Source organism: Paroedura picta, chromosome 6 (assembly GCF_049243985.1).
Source record: "Paroedura picta isolate Pp20150507F chromosome 6, Ppicta_v3.0, whole genome shotgun sequence".
NCBI classification, from domain to species: domain Eukaryota; kingdom Metazoa; phylum Chordata; class Lepidosauria; order Squamata; family Gekkonidae; genus Paroedura; species Paroedura picta.
Genome location: NC_135374.1, coordinates 37508394 through 37525223, shown reverse-complemented (window position 1 = coordinate 37525223; position 16830 = coordinate 37508394). Strand labels below are relative to the sequence as shown.

General features: G+C 43.2%; 1 protein-coding gene across 1 annotated transcript; it reads right to left on the bottom strand.

Annotated features, from left to right (window-relative positions):
- Positions 1 to 245: 245 nt before the first annotated feature.
- On the bottom strand, positions 246 to 16377 carry TRAT1 (T cell receptor associated transmembrane adaptor 1). The gene is given in 7 exon segments (XM_077342157.1): positions 246 to 2214; positions 2216 to 2419; positions 4482 to 4540; positions 5512 to 5582; positions 7383 to 7419; positions 10306 to 10419; positions 16260 to 16377. Coding segments are annotated over 6 exon segments (558 nt in total). The 5' UTR covers positions 10418 to 10419; positions 16260 to 16377; the 3' UTR covers positions 246 to 2139.
- Positions 16378 to 16830: the final 453 nt, after the last annotated feature.

Here is a 16830-nt window from a genome sequence, read left to right as displayed (position 1 = left end):
ACATCTTCACAAGTCAGATGTCATGGTTACCCACACATTTCTTGCCATGCTTGTGTGGGACATTACATGTCAGTCTGCCCCATGTAGTTCCTCTTAGTGAAACAAGAAGGGCCATAGCTCAGTTTTGGTTCGTGAAGACTACCTGGGGTTCAATCTCTGGTGCTTCACCTTCGAGAGCGGAATGAGAGCCTACTAGTGATTCATAAATACTCTGCAGTTTTCATATATTAGGATAACTACTGTGGGCTTCAAACCTATTATTGCAGATGCCCATCTGACTAGGCTGATCCAGGCCAGAATAACCCTTGAGGTCAGCCAATTTCCTCATGGTCTGCACAATCTTCGAACAATTTTGAAACTTCACCCGGTTTAAAATGCAGTTACAGCTATCACCTAGAGCAAAGTGGAATATACAGATTTTGATTTGTCTTTCATTGGCTGCCTATTTATATCCAAGTTCAGTTCAAGGTGCTGGTTATATTATCCTTAAAGCCCTTCATGAGCTAGAAGAGTCAATTCGGAGGGTAATATCTTCGACGGCCCTTTCTGCAGGTCAAGGTTTGTTGCAGGTCTCCTCTTGCAGGCATGTTAGAATTACTTCTGTTCCAAAGTGTTTAACAATTGCCCCAGTGTGTCGGAGAAGCCTGGCTTAAATTCTGTTTGTTCTGAGGTTCTGACTTATGATATATATTGATTGATGATATTGTGTAACTCTTGCAGAAATCAGTTGCTACAGTATTTAGATAATTTAAATATTGCTAGAATGTTGAACTTCAAAAATCATAACGTCATAACAAGGCAGGGCCCTGAATTAGAATAATTTATAGGTTTACAAAATTTGTAATGCTGAATTTCTGCCCTTATAAAGGTCACAAAGGCAGATATCAAAAAACATACATAAAGCTGCATTTTCAAACTAAAAATACTAAGCCTAAACTCTAGATGGGATTTTCATCAAGTTATACTGATGATTATACTGATACCCACACACAAACATCCCCGTTAAGGTGGCTAACATTTAAAAATATCATAAAACCCATTAAAATCCCCCCCCCCAAATGAAATACACATGTAAAAATACAATGGCAACCAAGGCCATTTCAGTTCTACAAAGTGGCCTGAAATCAGATTGGCAGTGATCCAGACAATCTGCTTCAAGAATCCTTGATACCACCCATCCAGTCACCATTTGAGACCAGGTCAGTAATTATTCAAGCATTTGAGTCTGGGGGCATGTGTAAAGTGCTATCAAACTGCAGCTGACTTATGGTCACCATAGCAAGGGGGTTTCTGATCAAGTGAGAAGCTGAGGTGGTTTGCCATTGCCTTTCTCTGTAGGCTTCCTTGGTGGTCTCTCCCAAGTATGAGCCCTGCTTAGTTTCTGAGACCTCACAAGATCTGGCTGTACCATGATACCTTCCCTCCCTGAGACCAGGGCAGCACAGTTTCAGGGTTGGGACAGCTACCTTCACAAGGAGGCTTTAACTACCTCTTGGAACCAGTCAGCTAACCTCCCCCACAGATTCAAGCAGCCAGGAAGAGCAAATTTAAAACGAGTGGCAGGCCTTAAACATCCAAGGATTCTGTCTACCATCTGACAGCTAAATCCCAAGTAATTACAAATGCTATTTATCTGCAAAGTGCTGAGCAAAATAGTCACTTTACTGTTGCTGGGCTTTTGTTGGAACACCGGTCAAAAATAGTGAAGAAGCCAAAGGCCCTTTTAGAATCCTGAACAAGCATGGTGGGCAGAGTCACAAACCGGCTGCCACAGGAGGTAATGCCCATCATGAAATGGATGACGCAGCTTGCTTGCAGTCAAATAGTGAAGATTGCTATGATGTGGTGGCAGCTCCTGACAAAGCAATATTTTTTTTTAAATCTGCACAGGCAATCAAATATCCAGTAACTATAAAAGCCCCACCTGGCCCCACTCACGTTCTAAATACATTCGGTGGTTACCAGGAAATGTGTTTGCCGGCACTAAGTTGGGGACCCCTGGTCTAAACACTTGCAGTTGCACTTTAAGCTAAATGCACCTTTAAAACTTAACCCAAAGGCATCCTTCACTACCAACTGTAATCCCCATCTAGTTACATGTCATCAAATTACATATTTCATCAGCTACAATGATTTGGCTTAGCTATAGCCCAGCTGAACTTTGGCACTTGTAGTGTCAATTGAACCAAACAAACTTAAGGGATCATCATCGGCAGGAAGAATCTTCAGTCACTTTGTTTTCGATGCTCAGCTGCTCACTATTGAGATAAATACAGGTGTCTGAGGGCGTGGAGCTGATTCTGGTAAGTTGGTCTTCTTCTGATTCTAATGGAGGGTATTTCTTTTTTCGAAGGTTTTTGTGTTTTCTTTTGACGCTGTGATCAAGGGAAGCATAGCACATCTGACGTTCAGCTGTTGGCTGAAAATAAATGTATTTGCATTAATAATCTCGAGTTGATTGTGTTCTTGACCATCAAAGGTAAAAAAAAACCCTGAAGCATTAAAAATCACTGTTGTATAAAATATATTCGGTCAGTGCTCATTTGCCCCATTTATGTGTGACTTAGCAGCAGTGTGCTCACTCACTAAGTTTTACTCTGTTTAATAGAGCCGAATATAAAATAAGATGTAATGCCAAGAGATTTGCATTTGGAGGTATTAGCAAGATAAATTGTAGTCATGAGCCAGACCACTGGCCTATCAAGTTCGGTGCTGCGAATGGCAACAGCTCTCCAGGGTCTTGAGCAGGGGCCTTTTCAGTCACTTGATACTTGATCCTTTTCAACTGCAGGGGTTGAGGCCTGAACCTGGGATATGCATGCCAAGCAGTAGCTCTGCATCCTTGAGACCTATACATGACCCTGATGCAGGCCAGAGATGTGTGGAAAGCAAGCGGTTTGATTCTTGATCCTTACACGCTTTCACAACACATGCACATCCCACACTGTTATTGGCCTTTGAAAATAAACAGGCCACATTTTTTTCTCCCTTCGGGTCTAATAATAGGGAGGGATCAATTTTGATGGGTGAAGCCATGCAGGAGGGAAAGATTAAAGCCACTTTCTGCCCACCTCTCCCCACGGAGCCACAAATGGGACTGACTGCAGCTCTTCTAAAATGCTGTGAAATATGACCGTGGATATCCCAGGGACTTGGTGCAATCTGTTCCTTGGTAAACATAAATGTGAGTTGTTTTACATCCTAGAAATGATAACAGCAAGTAGGGCCATCAGAATTCATACCTTTCCCCAAATTTCTTTACTATGGAAAGGATTTGCTCTTGAGGGAAGAGTCTGCACATGCATTGTTTGCTCCCTAAAATTGAATTCTTGTTTAGAATAAAACCTTAGACAAATTTAGAGATTGAAGTAATTGAAGGACATTTGATGCAGTCTGTACATAAGGAAGTCTAATGGTTCAAATGTCATTAGTTTCAATGGAATATTATGTGTTTCATCCAGGGCAGGCTTTTTCAACCAGAGTTTCATGAAACCCTGGGGTTTCTTGACAGCCCCGGAAGTGTTTTGCAAATGGGTGTGCCATCGTTTGGAGGAGGGGAGGTGGAGGGAGGCAGAGCCGCTATATTTATATATATCAACATTTGTTAAATATTTTATCAGGTGATATGACCATGTATGATCATTTTGATGCTTCTGAAATGGTAATTGATGGGCCTCAATGGGGTGGGAAGGGGAGTGGCCCAGGGTGGGTGTGTCCACAGCTATGCTTCCCAACCATATTCTGCACAGTCACACCACTTACGGGGGTTCTCAAACTTGAAAAAATATTTCAGTGGATTTTCAATGCTAAAAAAGTTGGGGAAAGGCTACTCTAGGGTATCCTTTTGTGTGCAGGAAGTTCTTCCCATCCCTTGCTTCCTAGACCACGGGAGAATCCTAGACTCAAAGAGTTAGAATGGACCTCCTGGGTCATCTAGTCCAACCCCTTGCACTATGCAGGACACTGGCAACCCTCTCATTCATCCATTGTAACCTGCCAGCCCCTTGAGCCTTCACGGAATCAGCCTCTCCATCAGATGGCTCTCCAGCCTCTGTTTAAAAATCTCCAAAGATGGAGAACCCACCACCGCCCGAGTAAGCCTGTTCCACCGAGAAACCGCTCTAACTGTCAGGAACTTAGAATCATAGAGTTGGAAGGGGCCATACAGGCCATCTAGTCCAACCCCCTGCTCAACGCAGGATCAGCCCAAAGCATCCTAAAGCATCCAAGAAAAGTGTGTATCCAACCTTTGCTTGAAGATTGCCAGTGAGGGGGAGCTCACCACCTCCTTAGGCAGCCTATTCCACTGCTGAACTACTCTGTCTGTGCTTGTTTTCCTCATGTTCAGTTTTAGATTCTCTTCAGCTCACTGGCTAACCTGCTCCAAAATGCTTTAAATTCTGGCATTTAAATGCATGCAAGCAACACTGCTTTAAAATGTCCAAATATGGAAAATAACGCTGTTGTATTAGTATTAATACCTGTACTTCATTGTTGGATGTCTGAGAATGGGCATTCATTTGTTCATAGTAACTTTCATCTGGAGATCAAAATTTAAAAAGTGAGTGATGCTGTATGTGATTAAAAGTCCTAAAATAAACAGGTAATTCAAAGCATAGGAATCCTAAATATGTGATTCAATAGACATAAAGGTTAAGGTCTTGGACTATATAAATATTATGATGGAACATGCTCAGTGCTCAATAAGGCATAGTTAAAACCTTTTTTAGAAAATTATTTGCATACATAAAATACATTGCTGTTTCTTATAACCTCCTGCCCCCTTCTGACTGCAACATACACACCAAATGTATTTATTTAAAACATTTATTTGATGCCTTCCTTTCTTATGGAGCTCAAGACAGCTCCATAAAATAGAGTACACAATAAAAATGTATAAAGCCAAACTATATACCCTATTTGCTGGCGTATAAGACTACTTTCCCCCCCCTGAAAAACATGCCTTCAAGTGGGGGGGTCGTCCTATACGCCGGGTGCACTTCAGTTGGGATAGACATAGCTGCCCATAGTGGCTTTCCGATGCTCGCCCGGTGCCCATAGTGGCCTCCCGATGCCCGCCCACCTCATTCTACATACCATCCAATATCGCACGGTATCCAGTGTTGCCGCAGCGGGTCATCAGCATGGCTGCGGTGAGCATCAGCAGTGAGACAGGGGTGCCAGATTTTTCAGCGTGACCAGCCCGTTCTGCTCGATGGGAAGCAGCGGCGCTCCAGCCCGCCCCTTGTCTATGCAGAGCTTGCATATGCGCACTTGCGCACCAGTGCCAGGGAGATGCAGGGCCGGGCCGGAGGCGCTGCAGTTGTGCTGTGGCCGTACAATGGTGACAAACTCTATATTTTGAGTGGAAATGTTGGGGGGTCGTCTTATGCGCCCAGTCGTCTTATACGCCGGCAAATACGGCAGTAGTTTTGAATTGCCAAATAATCCCATTGCCCCCATAAGGAATAGATTTATTATAATAGATGCAAATTCTTAAGCACAACTTACTTAGAATATCTTGTTGATGGTGTTTGAGGTTGTCATAAACAGGGCATTCTTCATTATAAAACTCGCCATGTCTATGAAAGAAAGTTTTAAAAGCTAGATTCAGGTGGATGCCCACGTTGATCAGAACAACATTTGCAGCATGCATGCATGCACACAAAAGCTTATATCCAGAATAAAACTTTGTTGTTCTTAAAGGTGCCACTGGACCCAAACTGAGTTTTAATAGCTGTTCCTCCTATCTCATTTACAGCACAATCTTACCCCAAGGCCCACCCTTCTAAGACTGACCACCTCAGTGGACTCAAGGCGCATTATTCTCTTTAGGATTGGACTGAGCCTAGTATTCACCCAATTTTTTGGGGGGTAAAGGAGCAATTTTAAAAGATTTAAAAAAAAAATTAGGATATGCCACATTAGCCATGGGATCCTCAGCAGCACTGCATCATAAGTCCATTAAGCATCAATGTGTAATTCTACTTGTGATTGCACATCAAAGTAGTTCCTTCAGAGATGGCACTTACTGTGGTATCAGTGGAAATAATCTGAAAGGGAGGGATAAATCATCTTCTTTTCCACACATTGTTTTATGAATGGAGAACGACATTTATTTCATAGAATCATAAAGCTGGAAGGAATCTCCAAGGTCATCTAGTCCAACCCCCTGCAGAATGCAGGCAATTCACAACTACCTGCCCACCCACAGTGACCCCAATTCCATGTCTAGATGATGCTGCCCCCATAAAAACCCCAGAATCCTTGGTCAGTCTGGTCTGGATGAACTTCACCTTCTGAACCCAAAATGGCGATCAGCATTTCCCTTGGTGTGCAAGAAAGGGCCACAAGAGACAAACACTGGAACATCTCTTCCTGCCCACCCAACTCACAATCTGCCTAAGTTCACAAAATCAGCATTTCTGTCAGATGGCTATCTAGCCTCTGCTTAAAAACTTCCAAAGAAGGATAACTTATCACCTCTTGAGGAAGCCTGTTCCACTGACAAACTGCTCTATCAGGAACTTCTTCTGTCAGGAATAATACTTGCATATACTTTGCCCACAATGTTGTTCCTGAGTCTGCTAACCATTATGGACAGCATCAGGAGCCTGTAGTGCACTGACAGAAATCCTGGCCCCCACTAAGAAAAGTTAAATGCTCTTAAGCCTGCAGAACCTGATATAAGCTGATTACAATTAATTGATAAATGTCCTGAACTGAGGTACAGCCCTGGAAAATGCTAACCATGTTTTCGAATGTAATTTATCATATATAATAGGTAGTTTATTTTAATTGCTTTAATTTCCTATTTTAATACCTTGTATTTGATACATGCTACTAAATATTGATGTTGCCTGTTTTATTGTTGTTAAGGGCTATGGTTACTACTACTACTACTACTACTACTACTACTACTACATTTCTTCCACCTTTTTGTTTTTGGCTTAAAAATGAAGCATTATCTAACAGAGTAAATACAGATAATAACAGTTTGTTTTTCCTTATCCATTGTTTATTTATGAAACAGCCCTGGGAGTGGAGAGTGTCCTGGCTGTCCGAGATGGAATAGGGCCAATCAGGGTGCGGCCTGATTGGCCTTTCCTCTCCAGCTCTCACCCTTCTTCCGTGGACGCTAGCTACTTTGCTCTCAGAGAGACACACAGAGACAACCCCTGATTACCTCCTATGGCTCCTGCTGAGAGAGAGAGAAAGAGAGAGAGAGATCTGCACCTACCGGTGCCCCCTGGGTCCTAGCGCCCATTGCATTCCTGGTTGCAATGAGCTTTCTTGCTAGTTCATACATAAATTAATATTGTAACTGACTACTCACCTGAAGGACATGAAGTAAAATAAAACTATGAAAACATTTGCCCTACCTTGGGCTGTATTCTGGAACATCTTTGTATGCTTTACCTGGAAAAATATGAACAATTCAGTAATACTGAAAACCACAAGGCATTTTTTAGCTTTGCATGATTTACTATTAACTTTAACATTTCCCACAGGTTTCCAGTCTCGCAAAAATCGCTAGAAAGGAAATGATTTTTTCTGTGCTTTGTCCCGCCCCTGGCCATCAATCAAACGAACAGCCAATGGGCGGTTGTTATCATGCTCCCAAAAAGCCCCTGTCCCTTTAAGAACAGTTAAAAAAAAAAACACACATGTTACAACGAATATGCCTTGATTCCTCCTAACGTAGAGACCCATCTAGCTGGCGTGTGAGCTGGCGAGTCATTGTTACCACAGCATTTTACCACCTGTGCCAAGCCAGGCCACTAGTGTATTACCTGTCCCCAGATCACCTGGCCATGGTGATCCATGCAATGGTCACTTCCAGATTAGATTTCTGTAACTCACTCTACATGGGCCTTCCCTTGTCTCTGACCCAGAAATTGTAGTTGGTACAAAATGCATCTGCCATCTTGGAGAGCCCATGTCCAACCTATGCTGCAATTAGCTTCCAGATCAGATTCAAAGTTTTGGTTCTTACCTTCAAGGCCATCCATAGCCTGGGCCCTGCATATCTGAGGGACGGTTTGTCTCCATATGCCTCTTGCAGGGCTCTTTGCTCTGCGGGTATGAATTTGCTAGTTGTCTCTGGCCCGAGACAGCGGAGCTATCGATGGCGGCGGAGCCGGAGGAGCCGCCAGAGCCGGCGCGGCCTTCAGCGGTGCTGCCGCAACATTCTGCAGCCACGGCGATGTCACTGTGCCCATTAGTGAGCTGGCAGCGCGGACACAGCCGGAGGAGCCTTCTGCCGTGGCGGAGATGCCAGTGGGGCCCTCCCCTGCAATGAGCTATGGCGCCGCCTATTGCTGCTGCGACGAGCTCTGCTGCTACGGCGTACACAGCCCGCCACTGCGCCGAGCTTTCCTCCTCCTCCTCCGCCCACCTGTCGGCCAGCCAACCTCCGCCCACTCGCCAAGGGCACTGGGCTTGCCGCGCGGCCTGCACACCCACTCCGGAGGCCAGGAAGAAGAGGCTGAGGAGCCCTCGAGGAGCGCCCAGGGCAACCGGCACAACGGCCCTCTGAGGGACAAGGTGGCGCGGCGGCTCAGGAGAAGAAGAATGGCTCTCGGCTCAACCTCATGTCTACGGTACAGTTAGGCCATTCTGCGGGGGGGGGGGGCTAACCGCTAGCGCCCGCTGCATTTAGACTACAGCGGGCTTATTTTCTAGTTTCTAATAATTTGGTTTCATTTTGAGATGAATTATCTCTAGGCAACAAGTTGGAAGACTTGGTGTAGCTAGAACCATGAAGGGTAAGCTGTCAGTGATGGTTTGACATCACTTCAATGAAAAAACAAAAGTGATGTCACACCTCTCCAGGACCACTTGATAAAATCAATTTTTCTTGTTTCATAATGGCAATTGGCTGCCTTAGCTCGATGCTAGAGCCTCTAGAACCCCTCAAAATGCTTTGTCTGAGGGCCATGGGAATTATTCTATATATCAGGTTGGACACAGTATGGAAGTAAACAGGAGGAATGGGGAATTGATGAAAATTAACCCTCACTCCTTATGCTGTTGCAAATAGACTGTATGATCCTGTGCTACCATGTAATCATTAAAGCAGGACTAGACTGTATTATCCCCATGTTGCAAACAAAAAGTGAATTCTCTCACATATGGTCGCCTGGTGCATTTATGTTTGAAACCAGGCACTTCTTGATTTGAACCTCATTATCTCAACTACTACCCTACCAAAGAGAGGCTCTAAGAGTTATTCAGATTTCTCCTGCTCAGTCATCCTTAACTCTATTTTGCTCCCTTATATTTGGGAAACAGCCCCCTGGGAGGAGACTGTCCGGGGCCCTGTCCAGGTCCACCCTGATTGGTCCTCCCCCTCCAGCTTCCACCCTTCCTTCTTGCCTGCTAGAAGTCTTGTGGCTGCAGCCTCCATTGTCGCCCACGAGGAGAGAGGCAGCGACGGGGCTTTGTGGCCTGCAGGTATGCTCCTGTTGGGAGGGAGCTGGAAGGGGAGTTTAGAGCCTCCCTGCAGGCTGCAAAGCCCTGTTTCCCCTGGCGGGGGGGGGTCCCTTCCCTTTAGCCTGCTTTGCCAACGGGTCAACGGGAGCTGTGGCCATCCTCTCACGCCCTCCTGCCTGCCGCCCCTTTTAAAATGGCAGCCAATTGCCATTATGCCATTATGCAACAAAGTCCCTTTTTAAAATGGGCTTTGGTACTAGTTCAATATGTTTTCAAAGCTTAATTCTAATATAGCTCATTGCTTTTCACCCATACCAAGTCAGACAATTGGTTTATCTAATCCAATACTGTTCACAGCAATGAGTAATGTCACTCACATGTGAACCGTGTGTTCCTTTAGCTGCCTGAGAGAGAGAGAACATTGTGCATGCAAAGAGTGTGTTATATGTCCCTTGCCTTATATTGCTAATATGTTAACTATATGCTGTTGTATACCAATTAAATTTTAAACTGATGCTTTTACAAATGGATAACATTTTTATACTTTGTGAACTGCTTTAAGTGCTATATAATATAGGAGGGGTGAAATACTCTGAATAAATGTAACTCAGTTTATCATTGCTTATATATTTATTAAAACTGAAAGAAAATGCTGAAAAGCCACTGTGATTTTATCCTTGAGTGACACTGAGGGTGAGGTGATAATGTTTTAGATATTACATTAAATTACTGAAGTTACTATTCCATTAAAAATACCATTTTACAAAAATCCAGTTCAGGATAATATACACTATACTCTGCAAACTCATTTTCTTTTATGACATTTTTCTAACAATCATTCTCAAAGATGAAACAGGCCATCTCTCTTACCTCGTTTCTTTTCTTGTAGGTAGTATGAAACATTTTTCACCAAGGAAATAATCATAATTGCCGTTACGAAAGCAAAACCCATCCAGACATAGGTACACTCTGAATTTCCCATTTCTGTAACAGAAATGTTCATGCCTATTTTTAATAAATGAGCATTTTTATTTCAAAGACAGTTTAAGCACGTGTTTGTCCCACTGAAGTAATCATGCTTTGTGTGTTCCATTGTTTCCAAATTATGGCAGCCCTATGAATTGCATCAGGCTTTAGCTGAACCTAATAATGTATTTGATTGCATTATCGGCCCCTAACCCATTGCTGGTTATGTGTTTTGCAAGGAACTAATGGTTCAGATGTAAATATCCATTCCAGTTATCATCAACATGCCTCCCTGTCCAATCTAGATGATCATTTGAATTTTATCTGGTACCCATTCACATCACCTGCAGAGGTAAAACCCATAGACAAATTGTGTTGTACAGTGGTACAAATGACTGCCATATATCCAAGAGTGGAAGCCAGTCTTTCTTGCTAGGTGGGGCTGCCATTGGGGAGTATTTAAATAAAATGGAAGGAAAACTAGGGGGCTTTTCGCATGCCTTCAAAATCGCACAATGGTTGCCAATTGAAAACGCTACTGATTTGCCGTTATGCACAACGTCGTTGACAATCTGCCACACACCTGAAACCTATCCGCAAAAAGCGCTTCCTTGTAGTGCTTTCAGGGAAATCCCCAAAAGTGGATTCACCCTCTGGAAAGCGATACACTCCTGCAACCAATCTGCAACACTAGCGAAGAAGACCTGTGCGTTAACATTGTTGCGGTTTCTACAAAGTCCCTCCCCCTGGCTCTCTCCTCTGATCTTCCTGCGAAGCGATCGCCATTTTTTTTTCTCCGAGCGAGCGAAGTTCAACCCACCAGCAAGCCTGTTTAGAGGCTTCCCCGGCTTCAGTCCCTCCCCAGAGCTGTTTATTCACTAAGCACAAACAACAGACAAGCCCGTTTGCTGATGTATTTTCCCTTTAGTTTTTACACTGTTTTCGGCCGAAAATCGGGCCCGTGAGGGGGGGGTTCACTTGGGGGGAGCGTGGCAACGATGAAACGACAGCTCAAACACACCTGCCAGCTGATGGGTCTCTCCGTTGCAACGAATCAACACATATTCGTTGCAATGGGTGTGTGTGTTTTCACATACATACATACATACATACATACATATCCATTAGTCTGTTCCATGATTGGCTAAGAGCCCAGGGCTGGCATTTCCCAAGCAAGGGCTCAGGTCCAAGCTTAGAGTCTCTTACTGTTCTGGTTATCAGGCTTAACCAGAAGTGTCAGGCTCCAGCAGCCATTCAGTATGCTTGAAGCAAAACAGAGAGTTTGAAGATTAGTCAGCAAGGCTGGTCCGGAAAGCCAGAGGTTCAGTCAAGCAGGCAAACTAGCTCCAAAAAGGGTGGTCAGTGGTCTAGTCTAAGGTCAGAATGTCCAATCAGTCTGGCAGGATTTCCGGCAGGGGTCAGGCAAGGTGGGTATCACCTAGATCATTGTTCACATTTGCTTCCACACAAATCCAAGCTCTCAGCTCCCCTAATAAGCCTGATACCAGAGATTCCAGTTCTCATCCTGCAAACATACTCCCTGTTCTGGTAACTGCCGATGAGACCACACATGGGTCATCTTTCCACGTGCTGATTGGTCTCTTCCCCCTCATTAAAAGCAACAAGCCACCGGCTATCATGAGAGCTATCCACCTGATCACTAGCAACTGGCCCCAAGCAGGGCTAACTCTTGCATGGAGAGGCTTCGGCTGGTACCTCTGGCTCAGCAGCCGCTTCTGGCTCAGCAGCCAACTCCCCCAATTGAGTCTCTGCCTGTGCCCCTGGGTAGTCCTCCCACTACTTCTCCAAGGAGTATGAAGACGGCAGCGGACTCATGGTACTTGAAATCCATACACAACAGATACAACCTGTAGTAGAAAAGAACCTTTCTCTCCACACTTCTGAACAAATCTCTCACTTGTGTTTGATGCCTCTACAGCCATGTTTTGTAAAACAAAAACAGGGCCACATCACATGCTGAAGCATTTCTAGGCCAATTGACTTTATCAGTGCATTTTTATCCTGTTCAGAGCTGCCCTGTGGTAGGTAAGGCTGAATGTGGCAGACCCAATTTCACCCAGCAAGCTTGATGGCAGAGGGGGAATCTAGAACAATACTCCAATCAGATCTCTAGACTGGCCTTCTTTTCCTATAGTAACATTGATTAGTAGTTGCTGGTTGGTGGCAAGACAAACTGCTCTCAATAATAATAATAATAATAATAATAATAATAATAATAATAATAATAATAATAATAATAATAATAATAATAATAATAATAATAATAATGCAGGGTCATACATAAATCTTTATTGACACTATACAGAAAAGGTCCATTTGACAGAACATATAACAGGAGAGATACATTAAATCAATTTTCTATTAATACCATAATTGCTCTAGTGAATAAACTAAACACTCTGAGAAATCTAGCTACCTTCTCAATTCTCTCAGGCATTGTGTCAACAAAAAGATTATGGAGTCTTAATTGAGTCAGAAGGATTGGAGCTCTCATCTAAAAGGTACGTAATATAAAATTTACGTTGAAATTCATAAAAAGTGCAATAAAACATCAGGCATAGTCTATCTTCAAAAGGTATCCCCCAGAATCTGCCTTCGAAAACTGCTGAAGTCAGTTGAACCTTGTCTGAGAGATGACTCGTCACAGATTTGAACTAATTAAAGTCCTAATGTATGGGGCCATTTGGCCCGGATGGGGGAGGATACCAAAGGTCAAGGTCAAGGGAAAGTATGTTTTCTGAGCATCAATAATTAATTTTTGATATTCTAATTTGGTTAGACATTTTAAATATAAGAAAAGATCTCCCTCTCTGATAGTCAATAGGAAATCATAGTCAAATCCAAGTTTATTTATTTTATTTATTTTTCAAATTTTACCCACCACTCTCAGCAATTGTCATTTTTTAATAGTTTGATTCCAACTGGAGATTTCAGATTCTTTCAACATATACTGAACCAGATTCTCCTCTTTACTGGTAAAATGAACTCTTAACCGCAATTTGAAAATCATTATCAATGCTTTTGTTACTAAGACCAGTTACTTTGACCAGTTTCAAGATGCAAGGCAGTGTACAGGATATATACAGAATAATATACAGAAAGTTTTTGCTGGTCAAAATTTGTACAGAAAGTTAGACTGAATCTTATTGATACTTCTCTTCAGGCTTCCCATCCAGATAGGGCAGCCATAAAGTAGCTGCGAAATCACTTTTGCGTTAAAATATATTGACAGACTCCATCCAGGGATTCTGTGATTGTTACAACGGGCAACCACAAAATGCGACAGAGGAGAGTTCAATGTGTTTGATGATCATGAATAATATTAATTAAACTTGCTGAAATCAGTGGGAGAGTTTTTGGAGTGATATTTAAAGTGATTGCACTTTCGCTATCATCTGCAAAGGTGCTAAAAGTTCCTACCAAGCTTCATTTTCTGTGTTTGTTTCCACATACAGTATATATTTTATATTTTCTTTATGGTGCTCCTTGGTTATCACATGCTGCTTAAGGTTCAGAAACACTGAACCCTATCCTTCCCAAATTTTTGTTTCAGTCTTAATAACCACAGAGACAAGTAATTTAATCCATATCTATTGTATTTCCATAAACTGAACCAATCATCATAAATAGTTAATATTGTGTGAATGCATGAGCCTGTGTTTTGGACAAGCCATGCTGCTGAGTTGATAATTACCTCTCTATTTCATACATTCCCCTTTTGTGAATTTTGATATAGCCTAGCTGTTGGGATAAACAGCATACTTTGATGCTAAACCCAGTGCCAGAAAAGACTTGGAAGTCTCAATGCCATCCCAAGCAGAGCTACACCTATGAAGGTCCACCAACATCAGTGGTCTTACAAGAATTTAATCCTGTTTAGGAGGATGCTGTCTGTTAGTATTTAGATGGATATCACCCAAGCAGTATGTCAGGAGTAGTGGTAATAAATTCTATACTTGGGCACTTATATGCCTTACAAAACTGTATGTAAGAGAGATTTTTGAAAGATTTATTTCATACTAGTAGGAAAGCCCATTTATAAAAATGGGCTGTCCTACGGCCTGGCAGAAGGCTGTGGCCGGCAGCCAGCGCACAGCTGCCCTCCTCACTCCCCGGGGAAGGTGGCCGGCTCGGCGGCAGCAAAAGAGCTCCTGGGGCTCCTTCACCGCCAGTCCCCTCCCCGGGCAAGGCCTGTGGCTTGGAGGTGGGAAAGGAGTAGTGCCCTGCTCCTTTCCCATGGCGCGGTCGTTTGGCGCCATCCCCCTCCCCAGCCAAGGTCCCTGGCTGGCTGGCGGGAAAGGAGCAGGGCCGCTGCATCAAAGATGCAGCAGCCCTGCTCCTATCCCGCCGGTGAAGGCTGTCCCCACGGGCTACTTACCAGTCCCGGAGCGCACAGCCGAGGACGGGCCAAGTAGCTAATGGGGAGCCACGCTGTGCACGACTCCCAATTGGCCATTTGGCCCCGGAGTGACGCTCAGAGGGGGCAATCAGGAGCCACTTTGCGGCTCCTGATTGGCCCCTCTGAGTTTTTATCACGGTCTCAGCCCGCCCCTTTCACCTCCCAGTTTGCCCTTACAGTTTTATTTATACTGCTCCGCAGGAGCGGTTTACAGATAATCATAGGAAATGTGACATAGGTTACATAATTGCAAACTCAACATATATAGTTTCAGATATCATCTTTTTCAAAAAAATGTAAAATACAAACAGGGAAATGTCATGTCAGAAACATCTCTGTGTCTTCGCAAGGAAAGGACAGACCTTCAAACTTGGTGCATTTACAGTAGCTAGCTATTTGAAATCAGCCACCTCATCCCCATCATTTTGAATTCAGGTGTTGGTAGGAAGGCAGAGAGTGATGTGTGAGTCCAGTGGCACCTTTCTGATACGTGTACATGAAAGCATCTATCCAGAATTAAGATACGTTGCTCTTAAAGGTGCCACAGTACTTTCTTCTGTTTCTTCAATTATACAGTCACTGGAAAAGCCCTCTCATTATTTGTGCAAAGGCCGATTTTGACACAAAATCTGCAGGAAAACATCTAAATGCTATTTGGGTGTTCTGTGTTCTAAGGCTGGCCTGATAACTGGAGGGAGAAGGAGGTAAACAGAGGCAAGGAGATGGTGCTGCTCCTCCATTTGCAAACAAAAAATTAAAAGGAGGTTCAAATAGCAGATGGAAAATTAACAAATGGAAGAGAAGCAGAAGATGAGAGATGTTCCAGAACACTGAAGAATATTATGACTGAGAGCTTATTAGGACTCATACTTGGCAAGATAACATTCAGAAGTACTTCTGTTCATGGCTGGGAGGGGGGGAGGAAGGAGAAGCTGGGGGGGGGAGATATATCATATAGTGTGAACAGCAGACACTAATCTCATTGGTATAATCAAAGAGGACTGTATGAAATAGGCCTGTGTGTTAAAATTACGAGAGAGAAGAGGAAGGGCTAGAAGTTCCAAGCCACTCAGGAACCAGAGCTCTTTGAATTACAACAGTATGGGGATGGTCCCCTCCTCCCCCCCCTTTTTTTTTAGTCCAAGCCAAATCAGCCAAGGAAGAAACTGCAGACCTTAAATTCTGCCTTAACAAATGACAAAGTTCAGTACCGCTGAACCTTACTAAAGGGAAATCCATAAAGTAACTGAATAATTTTGATTAAAAAGTAACAATATAAAATACACGTTTCTTTCCTGACAATTCTTAGTGGAAAGATCCTCTTCTCACTTCAGGGAAGATTTTTAATACTGATAATAATGTCTATCAGAGATATTATTAATATAAGCTGAGCCTTCAGACAGACACTCAGAACTGCTGACAGAAGAAAAACACATACCTTTTTTTCCTGCTTTCTGCTGATAGCACAAGTGGGAGAAAATGGGGTTTAAGGCTGACGGTGTCAGAGGCTTGTGCTTCTTGACCCAACTTTGAGTTGATCTGAGAACTTAAATTGCAGTTTAGATGTTTGCAGTTACAAACAGGAAACGTGGCAGACGAAGCTTCTGTAACCACCATGGGATCGAAGGTGAGACTTTCTTCTTCTTTGTAAGGAAGAAAAGGTGAGAGAAGAGCTCTGCTTTTGAAACATGACAGTAAAAGGCCATCTCCAGTCCAAATACTCTTGTATGAAGGTTTTCACTGCCATTTCAAAGATACATGATTATAAAGACCTCAAGAAAAGTTGTATTGTATGATAAAATCTAACACTCTTATCATCTTAGCAATTAGGTCTCAGGAGGATTTTAGTAATCTGATTCTCAACAGGGACTTCAGATTGCACATTTTTGAGAATTACACATGAACACATGAAGCAGTCTTGTACTGAATAAGACCATTGGTTCCTCAGTGTCAGTAGTGTCTACCCACAGTATTGCCTGCACATTTTTTTCTACTCAGATCGGCAGCTG